The sequence below is a fragment of the Nomascus leucogenys genome, chromosome 23 (assembly GCF_006542625.1).
Source record: "Nomascus leucogenys isolate Asia chromosome 23, Asia_NLE_v1, whole genome shotgun sequence".
Taxonomy (NCBI): domain Eukaryota; kingdom Metazoa; phylum Chordata; class Mammalia; order Primates; family Hylobatidae; genus Nomascus; species Nomascus leucogenys.
Genome location: NC_044403.1, coordinates 5,738,229 through 5,764,022, shown reverse-complemented (window position 1 = coordinate 5,764,022; position 25,794 = coordinate 5,738,229). Strand labels below are relative to the sequence as shown.

General features: G+C 32.8%; 1 protein-coding gene across 8 annotated transcripts in view; it reads left to right on the top strand.

The window, feature by feature from the left end:
- The window catches only part of CCDC91 (coiled-coil domain containing 91), a 356,684-nt gene that overhangs the window by 107,394 nt on the left and 223,496 nt on the right, over positions 1-25,794 (top strand). For 6 of the 8 annotated variants that reach the window (XM_030804474.1, XM_030804471.1, XM_030804478.1 and 3 more), the window contains 3 exons: positions 10,011-10,168; positions 11,098-11,301; positions 12,016-12,120. In XM_030804474.1, the coding sequence (XP_030660334.1) occupies positions 10,011-10,168; positions 11,098-11,301; positions 12,016-12,120 (467 nt within the window). The remainder of the gene's footprint in view (positions 1-10,010; positions 10,169-11,097; positions 11,302-12,015; positions 12,121-25,794) is intronic. The other 2 variants (XM_030804476.1, XM_030804475.1) reach the window with 1 other exon arrangement.

Sequence of the window (25,794 nt, the reverse complement as noted above, 5' to 3'; positions counted from 1 at the left end):
TCTGTATCGTACATTACATGGTGTCTTGAATATAGTGCTACTCTATGATTGTATTTTGAATAAGTGATTAGATAAATGAGTCCAATAAAGAACACAGGCACTGTTTTCTTAAGTGTGTCATTATGTTCTAATGAGTTTAAAAAATTTCTTAAGGATCTAGTTTCCAGAGACTTAGGAGCCAAAAACTACCTCAGCAGGAACTTAACATTTTAAAATGATGTATTCAAAACGTATCGCTTTAGCTTAAGGTGTGATATAATTTTTTTCTTGCACTTCAGAAATTGCTTAGAATTTTGTTCACTCAGTGTGAGCAAGAGTTAAAAGAAGAAAGCCTTTTATTTTTAGATAGTAAATTTGGATAAAAGATACTATGATTTTGGAATATTCCTCCCATATTCTTCAAACTGTTTAGACTCCTTATATCATTTTTTATTGTATTATACTTCATTAGTTTATTTCTACTTTCACTTATTTTTGGATGCTGTGGGGTTTTCTTGCTGTGATATTAAAGAAGCAGTGGGGAATGATTTTTTTTTAATTTTATTTTCAAATTTTTTATTTTTTAAATTTTCCCATTCAAAAAGTTATATTTATGTTTATATTATATAATTTTATGTTGACTATGCTAGCAAAAGATTACCAGGTCTCTTCCTCTGCATCTCTTTTAGAAATGGTAACAGTTTTTTTTGTCATTTGTGTAATTCCGAAATTTGATTATTGCAATTTGTAGTATACAGTGTTACCCAAACAGCCCTCTGGAACACTGTTATTCCTCAAAGAAGCGAGTAGAGGTGGAGTCTTTGTTTATAGTATGCCAGTAACTCTAGAAAATAATTAAAAATAACTAAAATGGTAGAAATTTTATCAATGATGTAATCATTTTATTAAGAAAGTGATCATTTCTGTTTCCTGTGTTCCTCCATCTTGGCCTTTTAAAAGCTATTATATATTTTTCCTTCAATTTCCAACCTAGATGTCTTAGATACATCCTAAAATCCATTATATTACATCTATATATCTATACATATAATATATAAACATATACGTTATATATCAAGGGTTATTTCCTGTGAGGAACCCTCCTTGGATAGAAACAATGATTTTCTAAACACTGACTTTCACCATTTTCTGTAAATTTTAAAAGAAATGTGTACACTTAGTTTCAATTTTTTTTTAGTAACATCTTCATATTTAGATATGCGATTTGGATCCCCATAAGCACTTGCAAATTCTCTGTTTTTCATAACAGTGATTTCCCTACATGAGTGATTTTCAAAGGTGTCAGCAATGAGCATTGAATAGGAAGATGTGGATTCAACAACATAGACCTGAAAATGCATTTGGGGATCAGAGGTGAGATGACAGTTTATGCAAGCAGATAGTCATCAGCCTCTAATGTACCTAAAAAATGAAAGAATGGGATAAAAATGCGGACCTGCATTGGATAATAGGGTGTTTGAGTGAAAATTAAAGGTCAAAACTATTTTCTGAGTTACAAGTTATAAAAATCATTATTTTATTGGCACATTCCTCCTGAATTATTTTAATCATTAACAGAGATAAACAGATTTTTTTTTGGGGGGTATAGGTAAAAGTGCATGGCTATTTTTACTCATTTCTTATTTAGAATTAACAAGAGTTATTATGTTTATGTAAAATGAAACAGAAATGACCACAAACAGAATTACTGGGAAAAAAAATTGCATACTGTTTGGAAACTTGGTGCTCCTTCGCCTGTGTCATGTTTTGACATAGTTAGCTTTTTGTGCTTTAGAAGAGGTCTGTCAATGAAAAATGATATGTCCAAGTGACTTGCTAGTTACCCTTACAAAGTTAAAAATGAAGAACTGCCATTCATTGCACTTTTGATTTGCTTTGTAGCTGTGAAGGAATATTGTGCTGACTTTGTATTCTCTAAATCTTAGAAAACCAAGGATTTCACATTTAAAATAAAGCAAATGGTATCTATACTCTGCTTAAGCATTAAAAGCAAGCAAACAAACAACATACCCAGAGAAACAAAATTTTATAGATTTCTCTTAAAACAATTTTGGCTGTGTTTTTGTGGAAGTAGGTGTTGTTGGGCACACCTGATTTCCTGCATTTAAAGATTTTGGGCATGAGGACTGACACTACATAATTTTTAATAGACCAAAGAATACTGTAAGCACTTTGAAACTTTAAAAATTCCACCTTGACTAAGTGAGAAGATAATTATATTTTACATACTAGAATTTGTAATTTAAAAATTATGTTTACAATTTCCCGTTTATTAAGCACACACATTTAAAAAATGTATACCATCATTACTATAAAATAATACTTTGTGTCTATATACGTGGACAATATTTACCAGGACAGATTTTCTTCTAAGGGTTGGGTGTTACAGGGCAGTCATCTTAAATTAGTGAAGCTATGTGAATTGTAGCATAGCAAAAACTGTAGAGGTTTAACTGAAAAAAATCTAGTTCTCACTTAGAGGGAAATAATATGCTCTCTTTTCTTTCACAGATGCTATTCATTTGTTTTCTCATTTTATATTAAAAATTGGATTTGGATTATGAAACACTTAGTAAACATAGTATCAAATTCAACAACTTTCTGAAAATTCCTCTGATGCCTCATAAATTAATAGTGCCTATGAATTGTAGGCACTTTACATTCAACTTTCCATATGTCGTATTGGTCTGATTAGCAGCATGCCAGAAAGGCATGCATCTCCAAATTTTGTGTTTACTGGTCTGTTGCTGATTGTTGAGTTTTTTTTCCCCCCCCCACAAAAGCTAGTTGGCCCCTATTAGTCTTTACTTTGAAGCTGGATCTTTTCCTATCCTATTAACTCACAGCATGCTTTGCTTGGGGGTTAATGTGACTCCTGGGGGTTGATTATTCCAATTAGGTAGGATATTGAAACAAAAGTCTTTAGAAGTATATTTTTAAGCAGGTATAGTTTTTTTTTATTTTTCTTTGTTATATTTAAAAATAACACACCTGAATCTGCTATTTAACTTAAGAACTAGAGTGTTAACCAATTTCATAATTTTTCTTCTACCCTATCCCTTTGCCTTTGTCAAAAAAAAGACAAAAAGTTATGTGTGTGTGTGTGTGTGTATATATATATATATATATATATATATATATATATGAACTTTGCTTATGTGCTTTATAAAAATGGGTTCATACTGTTCGAAATCTTCAGGATTTATATTTTTAAACCAAATTTTTGTCTCTAAGATTCAGTCTTGTTGTTTCATATATCTGTAGTTTCTTTATTTTCACTGCTAAATAATTGATTATGCCACAACTCAGGTACCCATTTTATGTCAGTGAGTATTTAGGTTGTTGCCACTTATTTGCTGTTATGAACAGTAACTGGTAGAAACATTCTGATATATATTTTTAGTGGTAGCAAGTCTTTTTTTAGCAGTTTTGCCTAGGGAAGGATTTTGTGGAGACCAAGTTATTTTTCCTCTGATGAGTAATTCTTTAAATGTGTTGTTTCTTTTTTATTATATAATTTCCCCTTTGCTGTTTCCTCTTTACTTTTATTGTGACTTACAGAAAACCTTCAAGAAATGGACAAATAATTCCCATATATCCTTCCTTCATTTTCTTCAAAGGTTAACATTTTACCACATTTGCTTTATCATTTTCTTCCTTTTCCTTCTCATTTTTCTTATTCTCCTCAGTATTTATTTAGTGTTCTTTTTGTTCTTACATTGAGGGCATTCAATCAAAATACTATGTCCCAAAGTAACTTGGGTTAGTTCTTACCCCTCCCTCTCTCATACTGTGTTACGTGATCAGGTTATTCATTTGCAAGTTCATTTGTTGTTCTTTGTATTCTGTTTTAGGATTTCTCATTCCCCTGCCTGTTGATTTCATTTTTCTTTTATTGAGTATGTGAAACATTAACATGGTGCCAAAAGTTGAGAACTGTATTAAAACCTATATTCAGAGGAGAGAGATTTCTTGCCATTCATTTATTATCTTTCCACCTCATTCTTGCCTATCTTCCACTATCAGTCCTGTTTGTTTTTGGCTTTATCCTTCATACGTTTCCTTTACAGCAAATAAGTAGATGTATGTATCTTTGTCTTTTCATATATTTAAGGGCCTTTTGTATATTTTCATTTTGGTAAATCGTTCACATCTTTTGTTCATTGTATGGGTATTTTTTATTCCCTCAACCTTTTTTTTCCCCCTAGGTTTTAAATGTTCTTTATTTATTAGGAATATTGGCCCTTATCTGTGATACATGTTATACATATTATTGTTTTCCCCAGGTTTTAAATGTTCTTTATTTATTAGGAAAATTGGCGCTTATCTGTGATACATGTTATACATATTATTGTTTTCCCCAGGTTTTAAATGTTCTTTATTTATTAGGAATATTCGCCCTTATCTGTGATACATGTTATACATATTAGTTTTTTTTAACTTGTTAGTTGGTTTTTATATTTGTTTTGACAGAAAAAACATTTAATATATTCTATGGTGAAATTAGTCAGTCTTTCCTTGTGTTGTATCTATAATCTAGCCATAGTTAGAATGCCTTTTCTTATGTCTAAGGTGAAGAAGAACTCACTCATGTTTTCTCGTAGAGTATATGATCTCATTATTAAACTGTTTAGATCCCTGATCCTCTTTGGAGTTTCTTTTGTGTATGATATGATATAAGAGTTTAATTTGATTTAACACATTTTTTCCAAACAACTAATCAGTTGTTCTATCACTATTTATTAACAGGCCCATCTTTGACTCAGTGATTTGAAATGCTGCTTTTATCATATACTTGCTTCACACATACTTGGATCTATTTTGGACTTTCTGATGTGTTCTTCTGCCAAATAATATACCATCTTATTTATAGCAGTTATATAACATAATTTAATACAGCAAATTTTGATAAATAGTAGTATGTTTTAATATAGTTTAATTTAGTATATTTTAATAAGAGGGAATGGTATTCCCCACATAGCTTTTCTCTTTTAGTGTTGTTCTGTTCTTTCAAGCTCACTTTTTTAATGTGACATTTAATGGCCATTTGTCTAACTTCATTATAAAAAACTTACTGGGATTGTATTAAGCCTATACATTAATTAAGAGAGGACTGGGATTATAATATTTAGATGTTCTATCCTATTACAAGAGATATCTTTACCTTTGTTTAGGTCTACGTCTTTCAGGAGTGTTTTAAAGTTTTCCTCACATTTCTTGCTAAATTTATTCTTAAGTACTGTATCGTGTCTTTGTTGCAGTGAAAAGTAGTTATTTTCTCTACCATTACATTCTTTAAATGGTTATTGTTTTTACATATGAATTATGTTGGTTTCTGCTGGTCAAGTTTATATCCTGCTACTCTTCTGAATGCTTTTATTATTAGAATTAATTTTATGTGTATTCTCATGATGGAAGCATGAAATTGTTTTCACCTTTTTTCTATTTTTATGGTGCTATTTCATTTCTCTTGTTGAATTGCATTGATTTGTGCCTTTAGTACAATGTTTAAAGATATAAAGTTAGTAGCATCCTTTTCTTATTCCTCATCTTTACGGAAACACCTTTAATCTTTTCCCATTAGTTAAGTTGCTGCCTTTAGGGCTGAGGTTTATATATTTTATTATCTTAAGAAAATGTCCATCAGTTTCTATTTTTGATTGTTTTTAACTGAAATGGGTGTTCAGCTTTATCACAGTCATTTCCAGAGTCTGGAGATAATCACATAATTTTTCTTTTTAATTCTGTTAATATGGAGTATTAATGAATTCTGTAATAGGTAACCAGTCTTGCATTCCTGGAGTAAGTTCTATTGGTTCATTACATATCATTTTAATATGGTGCTGGATTCATTTTGTTAATATTTTATTTAGAACTTATACTTCATTATAAGTGATACTCTAATCTGAAAATCTTGAATTTTTCTAATTTTTAATGTCTTTATAAGGTGTTACTATTAATGTTATGTTAATTGTAGTAATGTTAATGAAGTTTTCCTTCATTTTCAGTGTTCTCAATTTTAGAATATTGGGTTTATATAATGTTTGAATTTTTGGTAGAAATCCTCTTGAAATAATCTGAGCCTAGTGCTTTCTTTGTTGGGGAGTTGCCTATTTTTCACAAGAAAATTTATTTTCAAAAGTTGAAAAAAATATTTTATCAGATCAACTTTTAGAAACTACATTTCTTTAGGAATTTTATCATTTTTCTAAATGCTTTGATTTACTTAGAAGTCTTTAGAAGAGCCTTATTACTTACTATTTTTTTCTGTTTTAAAAGCTATATTCCCCTTGTCATTTAATTTTGCATATTTGAGTTCTTTCTCTTTTATTGTTAGTTACTATTTTGTTTAATTTTCATTTGAAATTCAGGATTTTGATTAGTTATATGTACCCTTTTTCCTATTAATCTACTTCAATGAATGCAGTATCTGTATTATTTTCCTTATTCTACTTTTTAAATTTTCTTGTTTCCTTTTTAGTCTGAGCTCGGAATTTAATTCATTGTTTTTTGATTGAAGTGTTCAGGGCTATGAAGTTTTCTTTCTAATCACTGCTTTAAATGTATCCCATATATTATTATGCAATGGTTTGTCACTATTTCTTAGAAATCTTGTAGTATCTTAACAGATAATAGAAAATTAGAATTATATTGTGCTTGGGTGAATAATGGGATAGGTGTGAAAAGATTTCTGGAAAAGCTTGTTTTGAATGTTGCCAACTTATAACTTCAATGACAACTTCCATTTACTGAATGTTTACCATGTACCTGTCACTGAGCTAGGTGGTTGGTATGTATTATCTCATTTAAGCTGTATAACATCATTTTGAGCTACCTATTATTTCCCCATTTTCACAAGAGCAAACTTTGGCTTAGAAGAGTTATTGTAATTTGCCTAAGGCTACATAATGCATAAATTGTTAATGTTTAAATTTGAATCCATTTCTTACGGCTTTTACCTAGACAATAATATTGTGAGGTCACAGAGGTACTGAACAAATGGGGCAGAGTCAGGGAATGTTAGTAGTACGGTGTGACTGGAGTGAAGTTAGCACTTAGTGGTATCATTTCTGGCTTGAGCAAATGGTTTTTTGATGTATTATTAACTGAGATGGAAAACATGAAGCAAAGCAGGTTTATTTAAGATGATGGGCAAGTTTGGTATACCTGTTGGACAACTGAATGAAACTATCTGGTAGTAAGGTGAGTATATAGATCTAGATTTCTGCAGAGTGATTTATATCAGAGATGTATTGGGTATCATTAGCTTAGAGGTGGTAATTTGAAGAATGGGTTTTGAAAGTGGTAATCCGGAATATTCAGTGCAGTGAGAAGATCAGAAGAGATATGAAATAATGAAACTTGTGGTTTATTGGAGAAAGAGCCTGCAAAGGAATCAAGGAAATGGTAGTCAAAATGTTAGGTATAAATATAGGAGATCATGTGTAACAAGCACCAAAGGAGGAGTTTTAAGAAAAATGGAGGGTCATTATCATGTTCTCTGGAGAACTAAAGAAAGATAAGATCAGAAGTGTTTATTTGATTTAATAGTATCTGATATGACAAGTATTATCTTAAATAACAGATCCAGTGGAGTGGTGAAGATTGGGTCGAGGAAGAAGAAAATGGAGACTAGGGTTATGAACTGTTCAAGAACTTTGGTTATGAAGAGAAAGGGTCATAGTACGGTACTAGCTAGTATGCGATTCAGGGTACCTTCATTCCCTCTCTCTGCTGTCCTCCTTCAGCCTCTCCCTTTCATCTCTTTCTTTTTCTCTTTTCTTTCTTACTCGCTCCCACTCTTCCTGTTTTCTACCCACGTTCCCTCCTTTCTCCCTAATATGATACACTTGAACATTTAATGTTACAGGATGAGAATTTAACTTGGGACAGCATGACATCTTATCTTACGCCTATAAATATGAGTAACATAAATAATAAATATTAAAATAGGTGTTGGATCAGAATGAAACTGTTAATAGTTTCTTGAATACAGGATCACAGCCACATATATACCTTTAAATAAACATACTTGCTCAATAAATTTTAATAATAATCATTAAAATAATAAAATATCAACACTGTACTAAATGCTTTACATGTTTTCCACATTTCAACCTTATCAGCAAAATCTCTGCCCATTTTATAGGTGAGGAAACTGAAGCACAGAGAAGTTAAGTAACTTGTCCATTGTTCTGTACCTGGTGTGGCAGTGTGGTTCTAGAGTCTATGCTCTTAATCACAAGGCTGTATTCCTTCTCATTCCACTGTACTAGTTATTTTCATGTCTTTAAAAATTCATTAGTAATATTTTTGTTGTAAATTACGATACAGAATTAGAAGTGGGAATATTTTGACGTTTTGAAGAACTCTCACTATTCTGCTTGTATAGAATAGTGAAGATTAGAAAAAAAATAATTTTTGAAGTAGGGATACCAAGTACAAACATCAATTAAAATTTCACATTTCTGTATTTGAGTTAAAGAATTGAAACGCCTGGCCAGGCGTGGTGGCTCACACCTGTAATCCTAGCACTTTGAGAGGCCTAGGCGGGCGGATCATGAGGTCAGGAGATTGAGACTATCCTGGCCAACATGGCGAAACTCCATCTCTACTAAAAATACAAAAATCAGCTGAGCATGGTGGCGAGTGCCTGTAATCCTAGCTACTCGGGAGGCTAAGGAGGAGAATTGCTTGAACCCAGGAGGTGGAGATTGCAATGAGCCGAGATCACGCCATTGTACTCCAGCCTGGGTGACAGGGTGAGACTCCGTCTCAAAAACAAAAAATAAAAGAAATGCCTATGGGTGAAGCTAGACTATATTAATTATATAGTATGGCACATAATATCTCAAAAATGCAATATTGCTAAAAATGCAATATTGTTACATAATAAAAGTGTGTATAGTTGAATTCTTAGAATATCAGTCACAAATTGGTGTATTTGTTATTTTGTTTATATCTAATGGCCTTATAAATGTCTTTCTTCAGGGAAACATGCAATTTTCATTGTGAGCTGCCTTCCAGAGTTTATGGTAGAACTTCACTGACGTTGCTACTGATGCCAGTGTGGAATAAAGGTCTTTATAGTTTGGAAAGTTAAAATGTATAAATGAGCTGCACCAAAAAGTGACTCACTTTCCTTAAATTTTAAAATACGTAATACAAACTTATTTGAATTTTTAGAAAGAACACTGGAAAATCAAGTAACATATGTATGACATGTTTATCTTGCTTGTATCTGTACTTTTGTCCTATGTCATACTTGATATTTGAATTTCCTTTCAGGACCTTTATATTTGAGCTTTAATCACAATCTGTTTTTTTAAAGCTAATTGAAAAAAGAAAAGTTATTATTTTTCTGTATGGACAATTCAGCAAACATAAACTGACTTTATTTTAGCATGAAATATCTTTTGTTTGTCACAAAAGAGACTTTAATGCAGTTATTGTTGGATTAGTTGTTTCAAAGTAATGGTTCTTTTCCCTTACTTATTTTATTGTAATAAATATTAATTGGTTGACTTGCCTACCGAGTCATAAAGCCATTGAGTACGTGGGTGCATCTGTATTGCTCACTGCTGTCTCTTCAGTCCCTAATGCCTGTGACTGGCACTGGTAGGCACTCTAGTGCTTTTTAAAAAATTAAATGGATTTTTCTGAATGAAATGTATGAATATATAATATATTATATATATATATGAGTATTTTCTCTATGTTAGAAATGTACTTCTTATGGCACTGTGTTAGTATGTAAACACTAAGACTTTATAAAACTATTTTGTTTGCCTGGATCTTACATGGAAATGTCATGTTAAATTAAAAACACTAGTTTTAGCTTTCACAGATTGGACCCTGAGGAATAGTCATAGAATCCTGATTTTTCATTCTCATTGCTTTTACTTTCCTTACTTTTTTCTTTTACTGTATTTCAGCTCTCTTTCTTCCCTTCAACCTGTTCCCTCTCTGTTTTCTCTTTAATAATCCTTTTTGTTGTTGTTTTTCTTTAGTATCTGGAGTCCATCTTTCACCATCTTCTCCTGAGATTGTACTGGACCATGATCACTCTTCTGCCATTGGCTGCCTCTCTTCTGATGCCATTATTTCGTCACCAGAGGATACACATGCAGAGAATAGCATTGTGAGTCAAACTATTCCTAAAGCACAGGTAAAGACAAGCATATTTTTAAAGGAGGTTTGCATATTTAAAAAATTGCCTGCTAATTTAATTGATCTTTTTAAATTTCTTTTTTAGCCTATTTGTCTAAAAGAAGTATTTCTGCAATAGATATTCTAATTTTGAGGCTAATACTTAGAATTCAAAAAAACTAGATAATATGTTTGTTTCGTGGCACAATTGCAAAGTATTTAAGTAGCCTTAGTTACCAAAGTATGATTTGAGTATCTCATTTATTAAACTTTACTTGGCTTTGCATTTCAAATCTTGAACTTGAAAAGGGAAAATAATAGAAGATTATTTCTCTTTTCAGCAAATCTTACTGCACATTTTCAAGTATTTGAGAAACTATTTCAATTTTAGAGTAAAAACCAAAAATATAGCAGTTATAAGGTTTATTCATTCAAATATTTTTTAAAGCAAGAATTTATGCTAGCTGCTGGAGTTAGTCCCAATTTCTAAAGTGCTGTACACAATTTTGAGTCACCTGTTAATTTTGCGAGACAGTGGTGATCAATAGAGGTCATTGATAAATTTCAGAGTTTGATTTACAGTTTAAAATATAAACAAATTCTAGGTTTGTGTGTAAATTTAAGAACTGTTAACAACCAGATATGTCTATCCTTATTCATACATTTTCAAGCATAGGGAAAGGTTTTAAGTCTTTTAGTGCATTGGTAGCAAAATAATGAATACTTTAGATTTCAAAATTAAGAGGAAATTTTGTTTCTTACAGCAAAGATTGGGTTGTTGTAAAAGTTTGAGGTCTTCTCTTGATTTACTTAAAGGGTGAAATAATTTCAGAACCTTTTCAACAACTTAATTTCCAAATGTGGTTTCTAGTGCCCTTTGGATGTTTTCATTATTGGTGTAGTGTAAACTTTCCTCTCTTGTGTATTTTTTTTTTTAATGTGGTTTAGATTCAGCAATCAACACACACTCATCTGGATATCTCACTTTTTCCATTGGGTTTAACCGATGAAAAAAGTAATGGAACAATTGCCCTTGTGGATGATTCTGAGGATCGTGAAGCCAGTGTATCTAACATACAGCTTCAGCAAAAAATTTCAAGTCTGGAGATTAAACTCAAAGTATCTGAAGAAGAAAAACAGAGAATTAAACAGGTATATTTACATTTGCCTAAGAAATGTTTGAATTGCAAATATTAGAAATTTGATATAATCTCAAACTCTGATTAAAAACTCATCAGAGGAAGAGGATACTTTTCTCCCTTGGCTGTAGGTTTAAAGCAGTCATGAGCTTATCACTTGGAAAAGCCTTTGATAAGAAATATATTTTACATATGTACTTTTAAAGATATGAACATCGTTTACTAGTTTTTTTCTAACTGTTGCTTTCTTTTTTGGTTCATTTTTATTTACTTTGAAAGCAGGTAGTATTGTGTTTCTTATGAAGAGGTGAAATTTTGCGACATCAACTTTTCCCTATGGGAAGTTAGGCATCACGGGATATTTGACAAGAGTACTTAGGCATACAGCCATTTTAGTAAGCTCTTTACTTATGCTTTCTTCCCTGTGAATATATCTATCAAAAGAGCTTAGCAAATTTATAGAAAGTGTATGTAGAGGTAGATTATGTTGATGAAATTAGTTGAGATGCTCATATTCATTTGTTGGAATGAGTAAATGTTATGTCCATGTTTGATATTGGCCTAGAAATTAGAGTGAAGCGTACGATTTATAATATCGTTAGATTTTAAGCCATACTTCTCATGGATTCTTTCTCTGACAAATGTTTTCTGACATATTCATTGAAAAAACTAATTATACTTTATGCCATTAAATATTGCAAAGCTTGTATTTGGATTTTTATTTTAGGATGTGGAATCATTGATGGAAAAGCATAATGTCTTAGAAAAAGGCTTTCTAAAAGAAAAAGAGCAAGAGGCCATTTCTTTTCAAGATAGATACAAAGAACTTCAGGTAAGGCGATTGAACTTAAGATTTAAAATGTAAGCCTTTTGATGAAGCATGTGATATAATTTCAAAAAGGGCATAGTGAATATCTTATGAATGAAGAATCAGATACTTGCTTAAATATATAAAACTAACCAACATGGGTTAAATTAATGGGAAGACACCCATTTTGAAAAATATGAGTCTGTGAGCAGCCTTGAGGATTAGTAGTTTGAAGCTCAAACAATTTGGTAAGAAATATTCTGTTTCTGATGGATACATTTTGGGAACTGTTTATTCTAATTTTTGTTATAATAATTACATTTGAATTACATTTAGAATCCTGTAATCCAGAAATGAGATACTTAACTTTTTTAAATAAATTGTCTCCTTTTCTCCTTCCTAAATTTTCTTATTTATTTCTTCTACAGTCTAACCTAACACAGTAAATGGCAACTCCATCTTTCTAATTGCTAAGACTAAAACTTACTCCTTCCTTTTTGTACTTACTCAATGTCTGTTTCTTTAGCAGGATTTGTTGGCTGTACCTTCAGAATATCCAGGTTTCAACCATTTATCATCGTGGTCACCGCTATCAACATATTGTATATTATCATTATTTCTCCCTTGGGTTACTAAAGTATATTCTAACTAGTCTTTTGCTTTTGTCACTGCCCACACACCATTGCAGCCCCTGTGATCTGATTGAAACTTAAAGCTGGTCATGTCATTATTCTGTTCTAAAACCTTCGGTGGCTTCTTATCTTTCCCACACTAAGAGCCAAGTCCTTAAACTGGTTTTCAAGGCTCTGTGTTCCCTTATGTCCCTTCTTCCTCTCTTTTCCTTGCCTCTTTTTCCTCAGTCATTTTTCTTTTTCCTAATGTCCAGAGTACTCAGATTCCCTCAGATACCTGCGTCGTTTTCTTCATAGCCTTCAAGTCTCTGTTCAAGTATTACCTTATCAGATAAGCCTTTCCAGACAATGCTGACATCCTCTCCATCCACCTTATCATAGTCTGCTTTATTTTTATTCCTAGCACCTTTTACATTTGACAAATTATATATTTACTTGTTTATTTGCCTGGATCACTGTAATAGTCTCTTAAGTGGTCTTCTATCTTCCACCGTTGTTCTTTTCCTTCATGAGTTTTTAATTCAGCAGGTAAGAGTAGTGTTTTAAAAATGTAAATCAAATCAGATCCCAGACTCAATTCCTATTTTCTTTCCAATATACATTTTCAAGCTTCTCCAGTTTACCCTCAGGTATTTATTTACACCAAGCTTTACAATAAGGTATAGGTGAATGTGTGAGTATGTGTGGGGAAGGACATTCTTTGCCTATTGGAGGGGTATGGTCCATGATTCACTCACATATCCCTGCCTGGAATGCTGTTCCTCCTGTAGATAAGTTTTTTAAAAATACAAAACTTGGAAATAAGAAAAACGCAGGCAGTGTGTCTTTTCAGCGCCTGTGATGACATTGTTTAATGTGCCCACCTCAGGAGTACTTAGGAGAATGTACTTTATTTGACTCACTGTTTATTCTTGAATAAGTCTCAGATGTAGTGAAGTTACATGTTAATTTATAGAGTTTTTTCCCCTGAAGAGATGGAAATAATTCTGTCTGTTAGAAAAGATAACTTCAAAGAATATAATTAATTGCCCTGTAGGATATTAACAAGTTTTATCTCTAACCTAGTGCTTTTAGTCCAACACTCCATGTTGTTAAATTTCCTATCTAAATCCTGTTCTTCACACACTCCTTGAACCAGTCTTAGCATCTTATTCATTCGGTCTTATAGGATATTAACCGGTTTTGTCTCTAACCTAGTGCTCTTAGTTAACACTCCATTGTTAAATTTCCTATATAAATCCTGTTCTTCAAATGCTTCTTGAACCAGTCTTAATATTCATTCAGTCTTAAGATAAATGATTAATTCATTAGTAAATGAACAGAATAAATCTTTGGTATATCTTCAATTGGTATTTACATGAGTCAGGTTAACTTTTTGAAAATTATACTTTTAACAGCTCTCGCTGAACTCTAGCTTCCTTCTGATATTTGCTCAAATGCTACTCTTGTGGAGGCTTTTCTTAATCATGCTGTATAAAATAAGGCCCTTTGTACTTGCTCAGCATCCCCTAGCCCTTTTTATTTTTTTCTTTCCCATGCCACTTATTCCTACCCGTTATTTTATTTTGATTTGTTTATTTTCTGTCTTTTCTCCACTACAGTGTAAATTCCTTGAGATTAAGAACTTTTCCTTCCCAGTAGTACCTGGCATATAGTGCATGTTCAATGAATACTGTTGGATGAATGAATAGATGAACTAATGTCATGCACCCTGCTCCCCAAGGACTAATTACATTGTGTATAGCCACACTTACTGACCTCATCCTTGGAATTATGGTGCTGATTAAAACGCATAGTACTGAATAATGAGATAACTTTGTGTTTCTTTGTCTCCATTGAATGACTTATTCTGGACCCTTTAGTGAGACATACATCTTTGAGAGTTCAGTTTTTCCATCTATAAATGGGAACAGTAACATATCAGAGAGACTATGTGAGACCTAACATATATCACTTCGGGTTGTTTTTACATTAATGACCAATATAAATGCTATCTGGCATTATCATTGTTGTCTCACTGCGTTTACTATTAATAGTGATAATCCAGGAGTGATGACTTGAGTCTTCAAAGCTGGTTCCTTTTGTAGGATCAGTACTTTCAAAGAAAACTTTTTTCAGATGACTTCATTTTAGGACCAATAGGCTTCTCTCTCCTTTTTATGGCATGGGAATGAAAGAGTAACTTGGAGTGTTAAACATCTTGGCTAAATAAATTATAGAAAAATGTACCAGGAGGTCTCATAACCAAATTGAAGTTAAAGTAGGCATACTGTTCAGTTTATATGTCACCGTACCATCTCTGAGGAAAGGATTTCTATCCACAGTCCCTTCCATTCATTTGATGTGCCAATTCTTTGTTTTTTATTTGGTTATTGTATTTTTCAGTTCTAAAATTTCCATTTGGTTCTCCTTCATATCTTCCATTCTGTGCTGAAACTTTCTATTCTGTTTGTTTCGAGCATGTTCATAATTTCCTGCAGAAGCATTTTTATTATGGTTGCTTTAAAATCCTTGTTAGAAAAGTATCATCTCAGTGTTACTATTGATAGTGTTTTCTTACCCAGGTTGAGATTTTTCTGATTCTTAGTATGATGAGTGTTTTTTAATTTTATCCTGCATATTTTGGGTATTTTGTATGACACCTTGGATCTTATTTAAATCTTGTATTTTAGCAGGCCTCATCTGATACTGTATAGTTTGGGAAAAGATTAACCATTTTGTTAATGTCAAGTGCAAGTAAAATGACAAGTTTTCCACTCAGCCCCCTTTGACACCCTGGGTAGGAGGGCTACTGCCTTACTCATGGGATAAGGTGGGATTTCAGGGCTCCCACAGGCCTTAGCAGATACATCCCTGGCTGGGAGGGGGAGAGGCACCTTATTACTGTTCCACCGGTGCCTTACCGTGAGATTAGGTGAGATCTTCTTACCTCCGGATAGTTATAAAAGTTCTGGCTTCCCACTCAGCTTCCTCTGACACAGGAAAGGAGGGAGAGAGAGTCTTTTTCCTTTTGGATGGGGATAGAAGTCCTAAAACTGTCCTCACAACTACTTGGTTTTCTCTGATACCACATCGAGGTCATCTATGGGCACTTCATTGTTGCTGGGCGAGAATGGAAATCTAGGCTCGGTACTTGGCCTTTTGTGACAGAGGTGGTTTAAAAATAAAGGCGAAACTTGGAAATAAGGAAAAAGGTGAGCAGCGTGTCTTTTCAGTGTCCTGTAGGGACATTGTTCAATAGGCCTACACTATGACTATTTAGAAGAAAGTATTTTGTTTGAGTCATTGTTTACTATTGATTAAAAGTTTCAAAGTTAGGGCCATGCTTTCCCCCCCCCCCCCCCCCCGTGGTATTTGATTGGTGTAGGGTGTTTATTGTCTAAAAGCTTTCTGTCTTGCTAGATTGTGCCTTTCATGGCCCTTTTGTTACAGAGGATTGACTTTTATTGGGGCTTTTGTGCCTGTTGGTGTTTCCTGGTTGCTGGCTATTCCACTCCCCAGTTTGGGATATATGAGGCTAAAAGAAAACTCACAGAACTCACTGCTTTGTCATTCCTTGGATTCCCAGGTCACTAGTTAGTCTGCCTTCCCTGTGCGTTCCAGAATCCTCTTACATTTGTTTTAATAAAATGTCCAAACTTTTTAGCTTTATTTATTGATAGAAATAGGGAGAAGTGTGTCTTTTTAATTTTAATCTGGAAGTGGGATAGAAAGCAACCTTTTAAATTTTAGTTATTCTTTGTTGTAGCTACATCAGGAAATTGATATTAAAGTTAAAATACATTAATTTGAAACAGGTAACTTTGAGTCAGTTTTTTTTTTGGGGGGGAAACAGGTTAATGAGCTTCCATGGAGTCATTCTAGATAGAGGAAGGATGCATAAAAATATATGGATAATTCGAAATGGGAGATAATACATAAATCTCTGTATCTGCTTTATATTTACCAAGTTTGTGCACATTTATTTGTATGTGTTAGAAAGTGTATTTTCAACAAAAATATTTACATTGTGCTATAAATACCTGATTCAGGAAGAATTTAGAAATCTTAGGCTTCCCTATTTGACCTTTCTGCAATCCAGTTCTTTCTGAGGGTTATGGACTTCTTTCAAACTAACACAAAGTCGTTTCTACCTAATAATTTCTTAGGAATAGGAGATGTGATTAAATTTGTGAGTGTCAAAGGAGGCTACTATATGTTAAATATGTATAGGATGAAATGTTAGCAAAGTGAGTTTTTAAATAGTGATATGGTTTGGCTGTGTCCCCACTCAAATCTTATCTTGAATTGTAGCTTTCAAAATTCCCACATGTTGTGGGAAGGACCTGGTGGCAGATAATTGAATCATGGGGATGTGTCTTTCTTGTAGTATTCTTGTGATAGTAAATGTCTCGCGAGATCTGATGGTTTTATAAAGGGCAGTTTCCCTGCCAAGTTCTCTTGTCTGCTGCCATGTGAGACGTGCCTTTCACTTTCCGTCATGATTGTCAGGCCTCCTCAGCCAAGTGGAACTGTGAGTCCATTAAACCTCTTTCTTTTATAAGTTGCCTAGTCTTGGGTATGTCTTTATCAGCAGTGTGAAAACAGACTAATACAAACAGTGAATATAGATTAAATTTCTTGTTTGGATTTATGGTCTGCCAGTTATCTTTTAGATAATTGAATCTTGTTTATGACATATTTTCTGTAGAATATGGCAATTTTTTAATATCAAGTTATCTAACATACAGGACTTTTAAATGTTTGTAGAGCTTAATGAAATGAAAATAGTTATTTATGATGACAGGAACAATATACTGGTGCCTGCATCTCTGTGGTATCCTAAATAAAGCAAAACATTTAGGAGTCCAGTAAGATATTGCTAGATTAAATTAGCTGAGATGTTCTTTCTCCTTAAGAAATGTTAGTATGAGTATGTATTTATAAAAATAGTATGTTTAGTCTGGAAAATGTGGACAATATAGAAAAAGGAAAACAAAATTTATAGCTATTTCTTACCATGAAAATTCTAAATATTTTCACCTGATTTCAGAATACTGGGCTCTGAAGTTTCAATTTTGAAAAATCTACCCCTCTACTTAGGCCAGGTTTTGGATGTATCTTTGTCAGAATTTTAGTCTGACAAGAGAAAGAGTAGTTAATAAATGGAATGTTTGTAAAACCTTTAAACAAACTTTTTAAAAACAACATTAATGATTACGGAGAATTCTAACAGTGTTATTTTATGTGATATGGTCTAATTACCAGGATAGGTGGAGAGGCGTGAATGTGCCATAACAAAAGGAAATAAATACTGTGAACTGTATAGTACAATGGGGGTGTGTGCTATGTCCCCTTTTCCTGTTCTGTCCAGGGTGTGTAGCCTAACCAGAGGAAGAAAAGTGAGTCACGCTGCATTTATCAGAAATAGCTATTTAAAGGACTTTCACAAAACTTGAATAGAGAACTCCTCATTTTAGTACAACTTGGATTCCAGTCCCTTTTGTCTTCTTTCTTTGATAGCACATGTCCTCATGCTGCCACATTTCTAAAAATTCAGTTACCAGACACAGCTGGTTATAAAATTATTATCTTTGGTAGTCGTCAGTATTGGTATCTATGGTTAACTGGGAATTTTTTGTGTAAACTTTTTAAAGACTGGACCTATTCTTTCACATTCCATTTTCTATTGCAGTGCCTTCTGGCTACAGCAGCTTGATTATTTGGCTTGAAAATTTAATTAAAAAAAAAAAAGAACCAGTACTGTTTTATGAAAACAAAGTGTTTCAGAGGACCTTAAATTTACCTATAAATGGATTTATACAGCCCCAGACTACTACTTACATTCTGTTGCTGATTTCACAGATTGTGTTATTTAAGTACCAGTAGATATTAATCTAAATTTTTTCATGTACTCTTTAAAAATAAGTACTAATCAGGTGTTGGACATTGGGCGCTTGGCAAAAGACTACTATAATAATTGTGCTTTATAAAGTTGGTTAAGGGGTAGATTAGATCAGTTGCTTGACTACCCAGAATAGTTAGCTTGATGATCTGGTATGTAGAGAATTTAGCAGTTATGCGTAGGTAACCCAAAATGTAGTTTGCGGTCTTATGTAGGATTGGAAAATGCTGAAGGAAATATTAGTACACATTAAGCATCATTTGAAGACATTCTGTTTATTCACATTTTTTTGGCATGACTAAACACTCTGAAGATGTATCTTTGTCAGAATTTTAGTCTGACAAGAGAAAGAGTAATTAATAAATGGAATGTTTGTAAAAAATGAAAGAATAAGGATTTTATATTTTAGTTGGTCTTACATGCATTTCTTTTAGTAGTATATTTTAGATGAGATTTGATGTTGGGAAATGTATGTATTTCTGTTGTTAGGAATCCCATCCTCTTCATAGGCCTTATAAAAGGAGAGTCACTGTGAGAGATGAATCATTGTGAGATATGGTCAAGTATTTTCTTTCTTATTTCAAAGCTAATTGAATGATTGAATTATTCAATCCATAGGTTAAATACTAAAATTTGGAAGACCTCTTTGTTAAACTGTATTAGAATAATAAACATTGCCATAATAAGCATTTACATTCATTAAAACATGTCTATATAGTGTAGAAAAGTTTACTCAAACCAAATGGATAGAATTATTTATATAGAAAGAAAAACATGTTAAGGGTATTTTACTTAATGTGTCAGTTGCATATTCTTTTTTTTTTTTTTTTTTTTTTTTTTTTGAGAAGGAGTTTCGCTCTTGTTGCCTGGGCTGGAGTTAGTGGCATGATCTTGGCTCACTGCAACCTCCATCTCCCGGGTTCAAGAGATTCTCGTGCCTCAGCCTGCGAAGCAGCTGGAATTACAGGCATGCACCACCACACCCGGCTAATTTTTGTATTTTTAGTAGAGACGCGGTCTCACCATGTTCACCAGGCTGGTTTCGAACTCCTGACCTCAGGTGATCTGCCCACCTTGGCCTTCCAAAATGCTGGGATTACAGGCGTGAGCCACCACACCTGGCCTTGTATATTCTTAAAAATAAGACTTTCAGGTCCAGGTAATGAACTTGACAATTTTGCTTTATATAGTAGTTTTCATGATTTCTGCATTTCATCTGTTTTGCTTCACTTATTTGACTTCCTTAAATTTTAGAACAATAATCTTCAATCCAGGCTCACATTATACTTTCCAGGAAAGTTTCAAAAAATGCTAAATTACTGGCTGACACCAGTTAATTAATGTGTTCAAGTGATTCAAACATCAAAAACTGCATATAGTAAATAAAGATATACAGTGAAAAGTCTACACCTCATCCTCTGCTACATCCACCTAGTTCTTTTTTGCCCTCAACAGGTAATTCCTTTTTTTTTAATCCTTGTAGAGTATTTTATAATGCAAACCAAAGCCAATGATAAATATACATATATCTCCTTCCTTCTATCTCATTTAGATAATAGTGTACTAAATATTTATTTAGTTAAGATTATTTCTTGGAGGCCTTTTCATAGTGACTCATAGAAATTCCTTATTCTTTCTATGAACATCTGAAATACATTATTTTCTTCTATCATAAAACATTGCTGTCAAAGTCTAATACCAATCTAATTCTTTTTCCAGTTTCTTGTTATATCCTGCTTTTGGTTATTTTTGGTTGATTCCTCTAGGTTTACAATATGTCTTTCTAATATATGTAGTTTCAATTTCTTACTTTACAGTGTTCAGAAGTTATTACATTATAAATTTAATGTTTGTTTTATTCTCTGACTGTGTCTTCCTTATGGTGACTCCTGTTATTTGTATGTTGGATAGTCTTTGCCTTCTACATTTGTCTTTACTTGACTCCTTTTTATTGCTTCATTTCTTTTTGATCTAAAATTTGCTCCCCCTTTTATTCTTCAGTTTAAATCATCATTTCTGAAATGATTTATTCTATCATAGTTCTTTTCTAAAATCTCTCATCATTTCTGAGTTCTAACTTTGGTTTATGTTGTTCTTTAATCTATTTTATCATTTCCTGAGTATCTTTTAGATCACTTTGTGTTGAGTTTTTAATGTTTCTATTTTATTTATTTATTTTTACTTTCAGCCAACTCACACCTTTTTTTTTTTTTTTTTTTTTTTTTTTTTTTTTTTTTTGCTGTTCTTTTATTTTCTGTAGGGCTGTCATTCTGGTCCTTCTTTTTTTCATATAATAACATTGTATGGGATTCAACTAATGTGCTTCTGTTGTTTTTACATGAAATTAGTTCTCTTAAACTTTTTAAATGAGTCATTTAAGATAGTTTTTTTCTCTCATTTTAAAATCCTGTGTTTTTGTCTGATAAAAAAAATATGGTGGCAACATTTTATAATTTTCTGACTTCATTTACTTCTTCCACTTTTATCTTGACCCTCTTTTTCTTCTCTCTCTATTGTCTCTGGTTCAATTTGGATGTTCCCAGCAGTTTATCCTCAGTGTCGGGCTTTATCTGGAAAGTATTTAGAGTTTTTTCGGCCCATTGACTCCTTATTGAAGACCACTTGTACTTACCTGAAATTGTGGGGACCTCTCTCAGTTTCAGCCACTGTTCTTATCTTGGCATGCTGATCTCTCCAGTGAGGTTCTGTTAGCCATTTCAGAGTTGCCATGTCTGTCTGATTTCTTATTACTTTTATCTTTTTTCCTGCACAGATTCAGATGCCATACACGTCTTGGGACTGTTGATGGTTTGTCTTCACCTGTTCATATTTTGGCATTCACAAGGGATATAGATTTGTGATAGGAATATCTCAGTTTGTGCTTCTATTTTTTTAAAAATTTGTTCTGTAAGGGATTTTTGAGACATCTAAAAGCTATACCATTGTTAATACCATATTCTTAGATTCTTTTCCCTGCTGATTGCTATTAAAGGGAATTATGTGTGGTAAGAAGGGTTAAACACATGCTTTCCATGAGGATACTTATTTTTTATGGAATTAGTAGTAGATTGCTGGGACCTGGAGTTCTCAATCTCATAGCAATAAAACTTGAAGGAAAAGACCATGTTTTCTTTATTTTTGTATACTGTTATTAAGCACTTACGGGTGTCTGTGTCTGTAAGAATTGTTGAAATGAAAGAAATGTTTGGAGAAAAATGATTTTTTCAATTAGTTTTTTTATTGTTTATTTTCACCTTGAGTTTTATAGAAAATTGATCATACATTTGCCTAAGAGCCACTAAAGTTGACAAGCTTCATTTTATTTATTTATTTATTTTAGAGAAGATGATGAACTAGTTTTATGTCCATGTGTAGGGGTCAGTGCAGTGATCACAAGCATATCTGTAGGGTTACTACTTATTTGATTCTGTGCATTGAAACATATAACTTGTATTTGTACCTTTTTTATCAGTATTTGCACCTTTTTTATCAGTATTTGCAGATACTGATTACCAACACCATGATTGATGTTCCTAATAAGCACCTTAAGTCATTTCTTTCCTCACTAATGTATTGACTTATAGAATAAACATTTCACTTTTATACTATTTCTCCTCATTCACCATCTTTATTCTCTGATTAGCAGTCAGCAACTTAAGTAAAATAAGGGCCATTTCACAAAAATAAAAATTTATTTTTAAAAATGAAAATAGCTTTAACTCTTTTTTTGGTTAAAAAATCTAGCTTATTTGATACCGTTTAAACAATGAGAAGAGTATACACATTTTATTAATTTTATCACCTAAATATTCAGTTTTTAATAGAAACAAAAACAATTTATTACTTTTCTAACCATGAGGGGAAAATGTACAACTTAATAATTTGATTATTAGTACAGTGGTTCACATCTGTAATCCCAACACTTTGGGAGGCTGTGGCAGGAGGATTGCTTGAGCCCAGGTAATTGAGACCAGCTTAGGCAACTTAGTGAGACCCCATTTCTCAAAAAAAAAAAAAATTAGCTGCTGGGCATGGTGTGTGCACCTGTTGTCCTAGCTACTTGGGAGGCTGAGACTAAAGGATTGCTTAAGCCCAGGAGTTTGAGGTTGCAGTGAGCTATGATTACACCACTGTACTCTAACCTCAGTGACAGAGCCAGACCCAGTCTCCAAAAAAATTTCTTTTCCAATTATTTGTTACGGAATAACAGTAGCAATGAGAAAATTAACTGACATTTTAGTCTCAAAAAATGCCAAGAATTGGAGGCAGTTATGAGAATTAACAATATAGGTACAGTTTTTTGAAATTTTGTGCTGGCTTTTATCTTAAAGGGCTTATGTCATTTTCTTATCCCTGTTCTAGTAATTGAGAAAATCTAATTGTCATTTTATTTATTGGAACTAAATGGAACAGTTTTGACGTCATTGTGAGAATATCATTTTCAAAATCTACAAACTAATTGATGCCAGTGAGAATGTTTCTCTTCCACCTTGCTACATTAGTCATCATTCACAGTAATAGACATTTAAAGTAGATGCTAGTACTTCCTCAAGTCCAAGATGACATAGATGTTTAAGGAATGCCATCAATTTACTGATAGGTTTTGAGGGGACAGAAAAGACTAAATTATATTTTAATACCACCTAATTCAGAAATCTTAAGGTGTGATGAAATATGTGTCTTAGACTTGACTCGGTAAGTAAAATGAGTTTTTCTGTTCCAAATGTTTTTTAAGATATTTAGAATTTTTAAACAGTTAGTTTGGAAATTTAAAATGTTTTTAAAAGACAAATCAAATAAACTGTTTTGGTGAATTTAAGCAAATAAACTTCATATATTTTAGCACATAGAAAATAAAAAAATATGCCTATAAATGTAAAATTAGTTCCATGATTTAAGCAAATTAGCATCATTAAACAGATTTGCAGCAGAAAAAAGTGTTAATGCCAAAAAATGGATTAAAAGTCCACCTTAAATTTGGGTGCTTAGGTTCTCTTAATTCTGCATAAAGTCTCTTAAGCAAACATCTATTCTGTCAGCAATAATTCTGCCTTGGATAAACCTCATTGGCTACGATACTGCCATTGTGCAAAGTTGAACATTTATTCTAAATACAGTTGTCCCTCAGTATCTGTGAGGGCTTGGCTCCAGGACCTCCCTTAGATACCAAAGTCCATAAATGCTCAAGTCCCTGATATAAAATGGCATAGTATTTGCATATAACCTGTCCACATCCTCCTGTACACTTTAAATCATCTCTAGATTAGTTATAATACCTAATACAATGTGAATGCTATGTAAATTGTTGTTATATAGTATTATAATAATACAATATAATAATAACAAGAGAAAAAGTCTGTATATGTTCAGTACAGTTGCAATTTATTTCTTCCTGATACTTTTTTACCCCCAGTTGGTTAAATCCCTGGATGCAGTACCTACAGATGCAGAGGGCTGACTATATTCACTTGGCCGTACAATTTTTACTCATTTATTATTGTGAGAGATTCAAGGCTGTATGCTAAATCTTCATACTTTCTTGCAAAGTTAGACAGTATATGACCTCTTTTGATCTATGCTAATACCAAGGTTTATATGAATACATTTCAGAAATGCTATGCTATTATAACTATGATGCTTTTTCTATGACATTATTTCATCTCTTTCCTTAAAAATTTAAGAACCCTTTAACATGGTCTTTTCAGGAACATATAATTTGGTAGAATATGGTTTTAACATTTATTTACGGTTACTCCACATGCTATTAGGTTGTTTAGAAGTACATTTATCACTTTAGAGGGTTATGTTTTATCTCCTTTACTAGATAGTAAATCACCCAAGGAACATTTCCAGAGTACACACAGACTTTTTTTTGTAGTCAGTAAATGTTTTTGAGAAGTGCTTAGTGAGTTTTTTCTTTTTTTTTATGTGCTTAATGGCAATGCCACAAAATAGGAAAACATGGACTTACAATGTGGCTAAGCCTCATCCTCATGCAGTGGTGAAGCAAACCTGTTATTTTTGAATATTCTAGTTTACAATCTCAAGGGATGTATTTACTGTATTTCCTTACTTATCTGAGGTCAGACTTTGACCTCAGCCATTCTAGAACAAAGCCACAGGCCTCAGCAATAAATGAAGACTAGTTTGAAGCAAATGCTTATAAAATCAGTACACTTGATTTGGCAGGTAAGTAAGTCATAGAGTATCTCAACCAGACAGTTACATATAAAATAAAAGAGAAAAGATAGATTTGATCACAGTGGCCAGAAAAGCATGTTGAAGGAGAAGACATATTCAGAGTTTGGAAATTTGAGAAAATTTTGGTAAGGGTTAGGTGGCTCCCAGCGTCTTTGTTGCCTTTATATTCATTTGCTGAATTTTGAACTTTGGACTTTTCTCAGATATAAGTGATTAAGCGATATTGCTACATATTGGTAAGAGCTGAAGAGCTGTACTCTCCTTTTCTCTTTGAATGTTTACTTGTTGAGAAGTCTGTGTGTGTTTACATATTCTTGTTGAGGGAAGAAGGACATTGTGGTTTTGAAAGGAATAGGTAAGAAATCTACTGTGTAAAACTGTTTAACAATGCAGAGAATGGTGTCTTGAATGGAAGAATGCTTATGTATAGTAAATGCTATTTGAGCATTTTTTTGCTTGGTTTACTTTGTTCATTGCTACTTCATCTTTATTATTTAGCTCTCTATTTGAAAGCCACTTGCTGAGACAGCCTTTTTCTGACCCTTCTGGATAAAGTAGTTCTTCTTTCCCATATCCCACTCCTCTTTTATTTTCCTCAAAACTTAGCTGAATCATACTTGTTTATATAGTTATTGTTTGGCTGTTTCTCTTTCCTCCCAGAATGTACGTTCCTAGTGGGATAAATTTTCTTATTTAACCATGATATTATCAACTCCTAGAATAGTGCCTTGCACATAAAAAAATGTATTGATTTGTTGACTGAAATGTGTGGTTTGTAGACTGCTATGGATTGAATGGTTTCCCCCTAAAATTCATACATTGATGCTCTCATCCCCATTTTGATGGTATCTGGAGATGAGGCCTTTGGGAGTAAATTAGGTTTAGATGAAGTCATTAGGATGGGGTCCTCATAATGGAATTAGTACACTTATAATAATAATAGACATCAGAGAACTTGTTCTCTATGTCTCTGCCATGTGG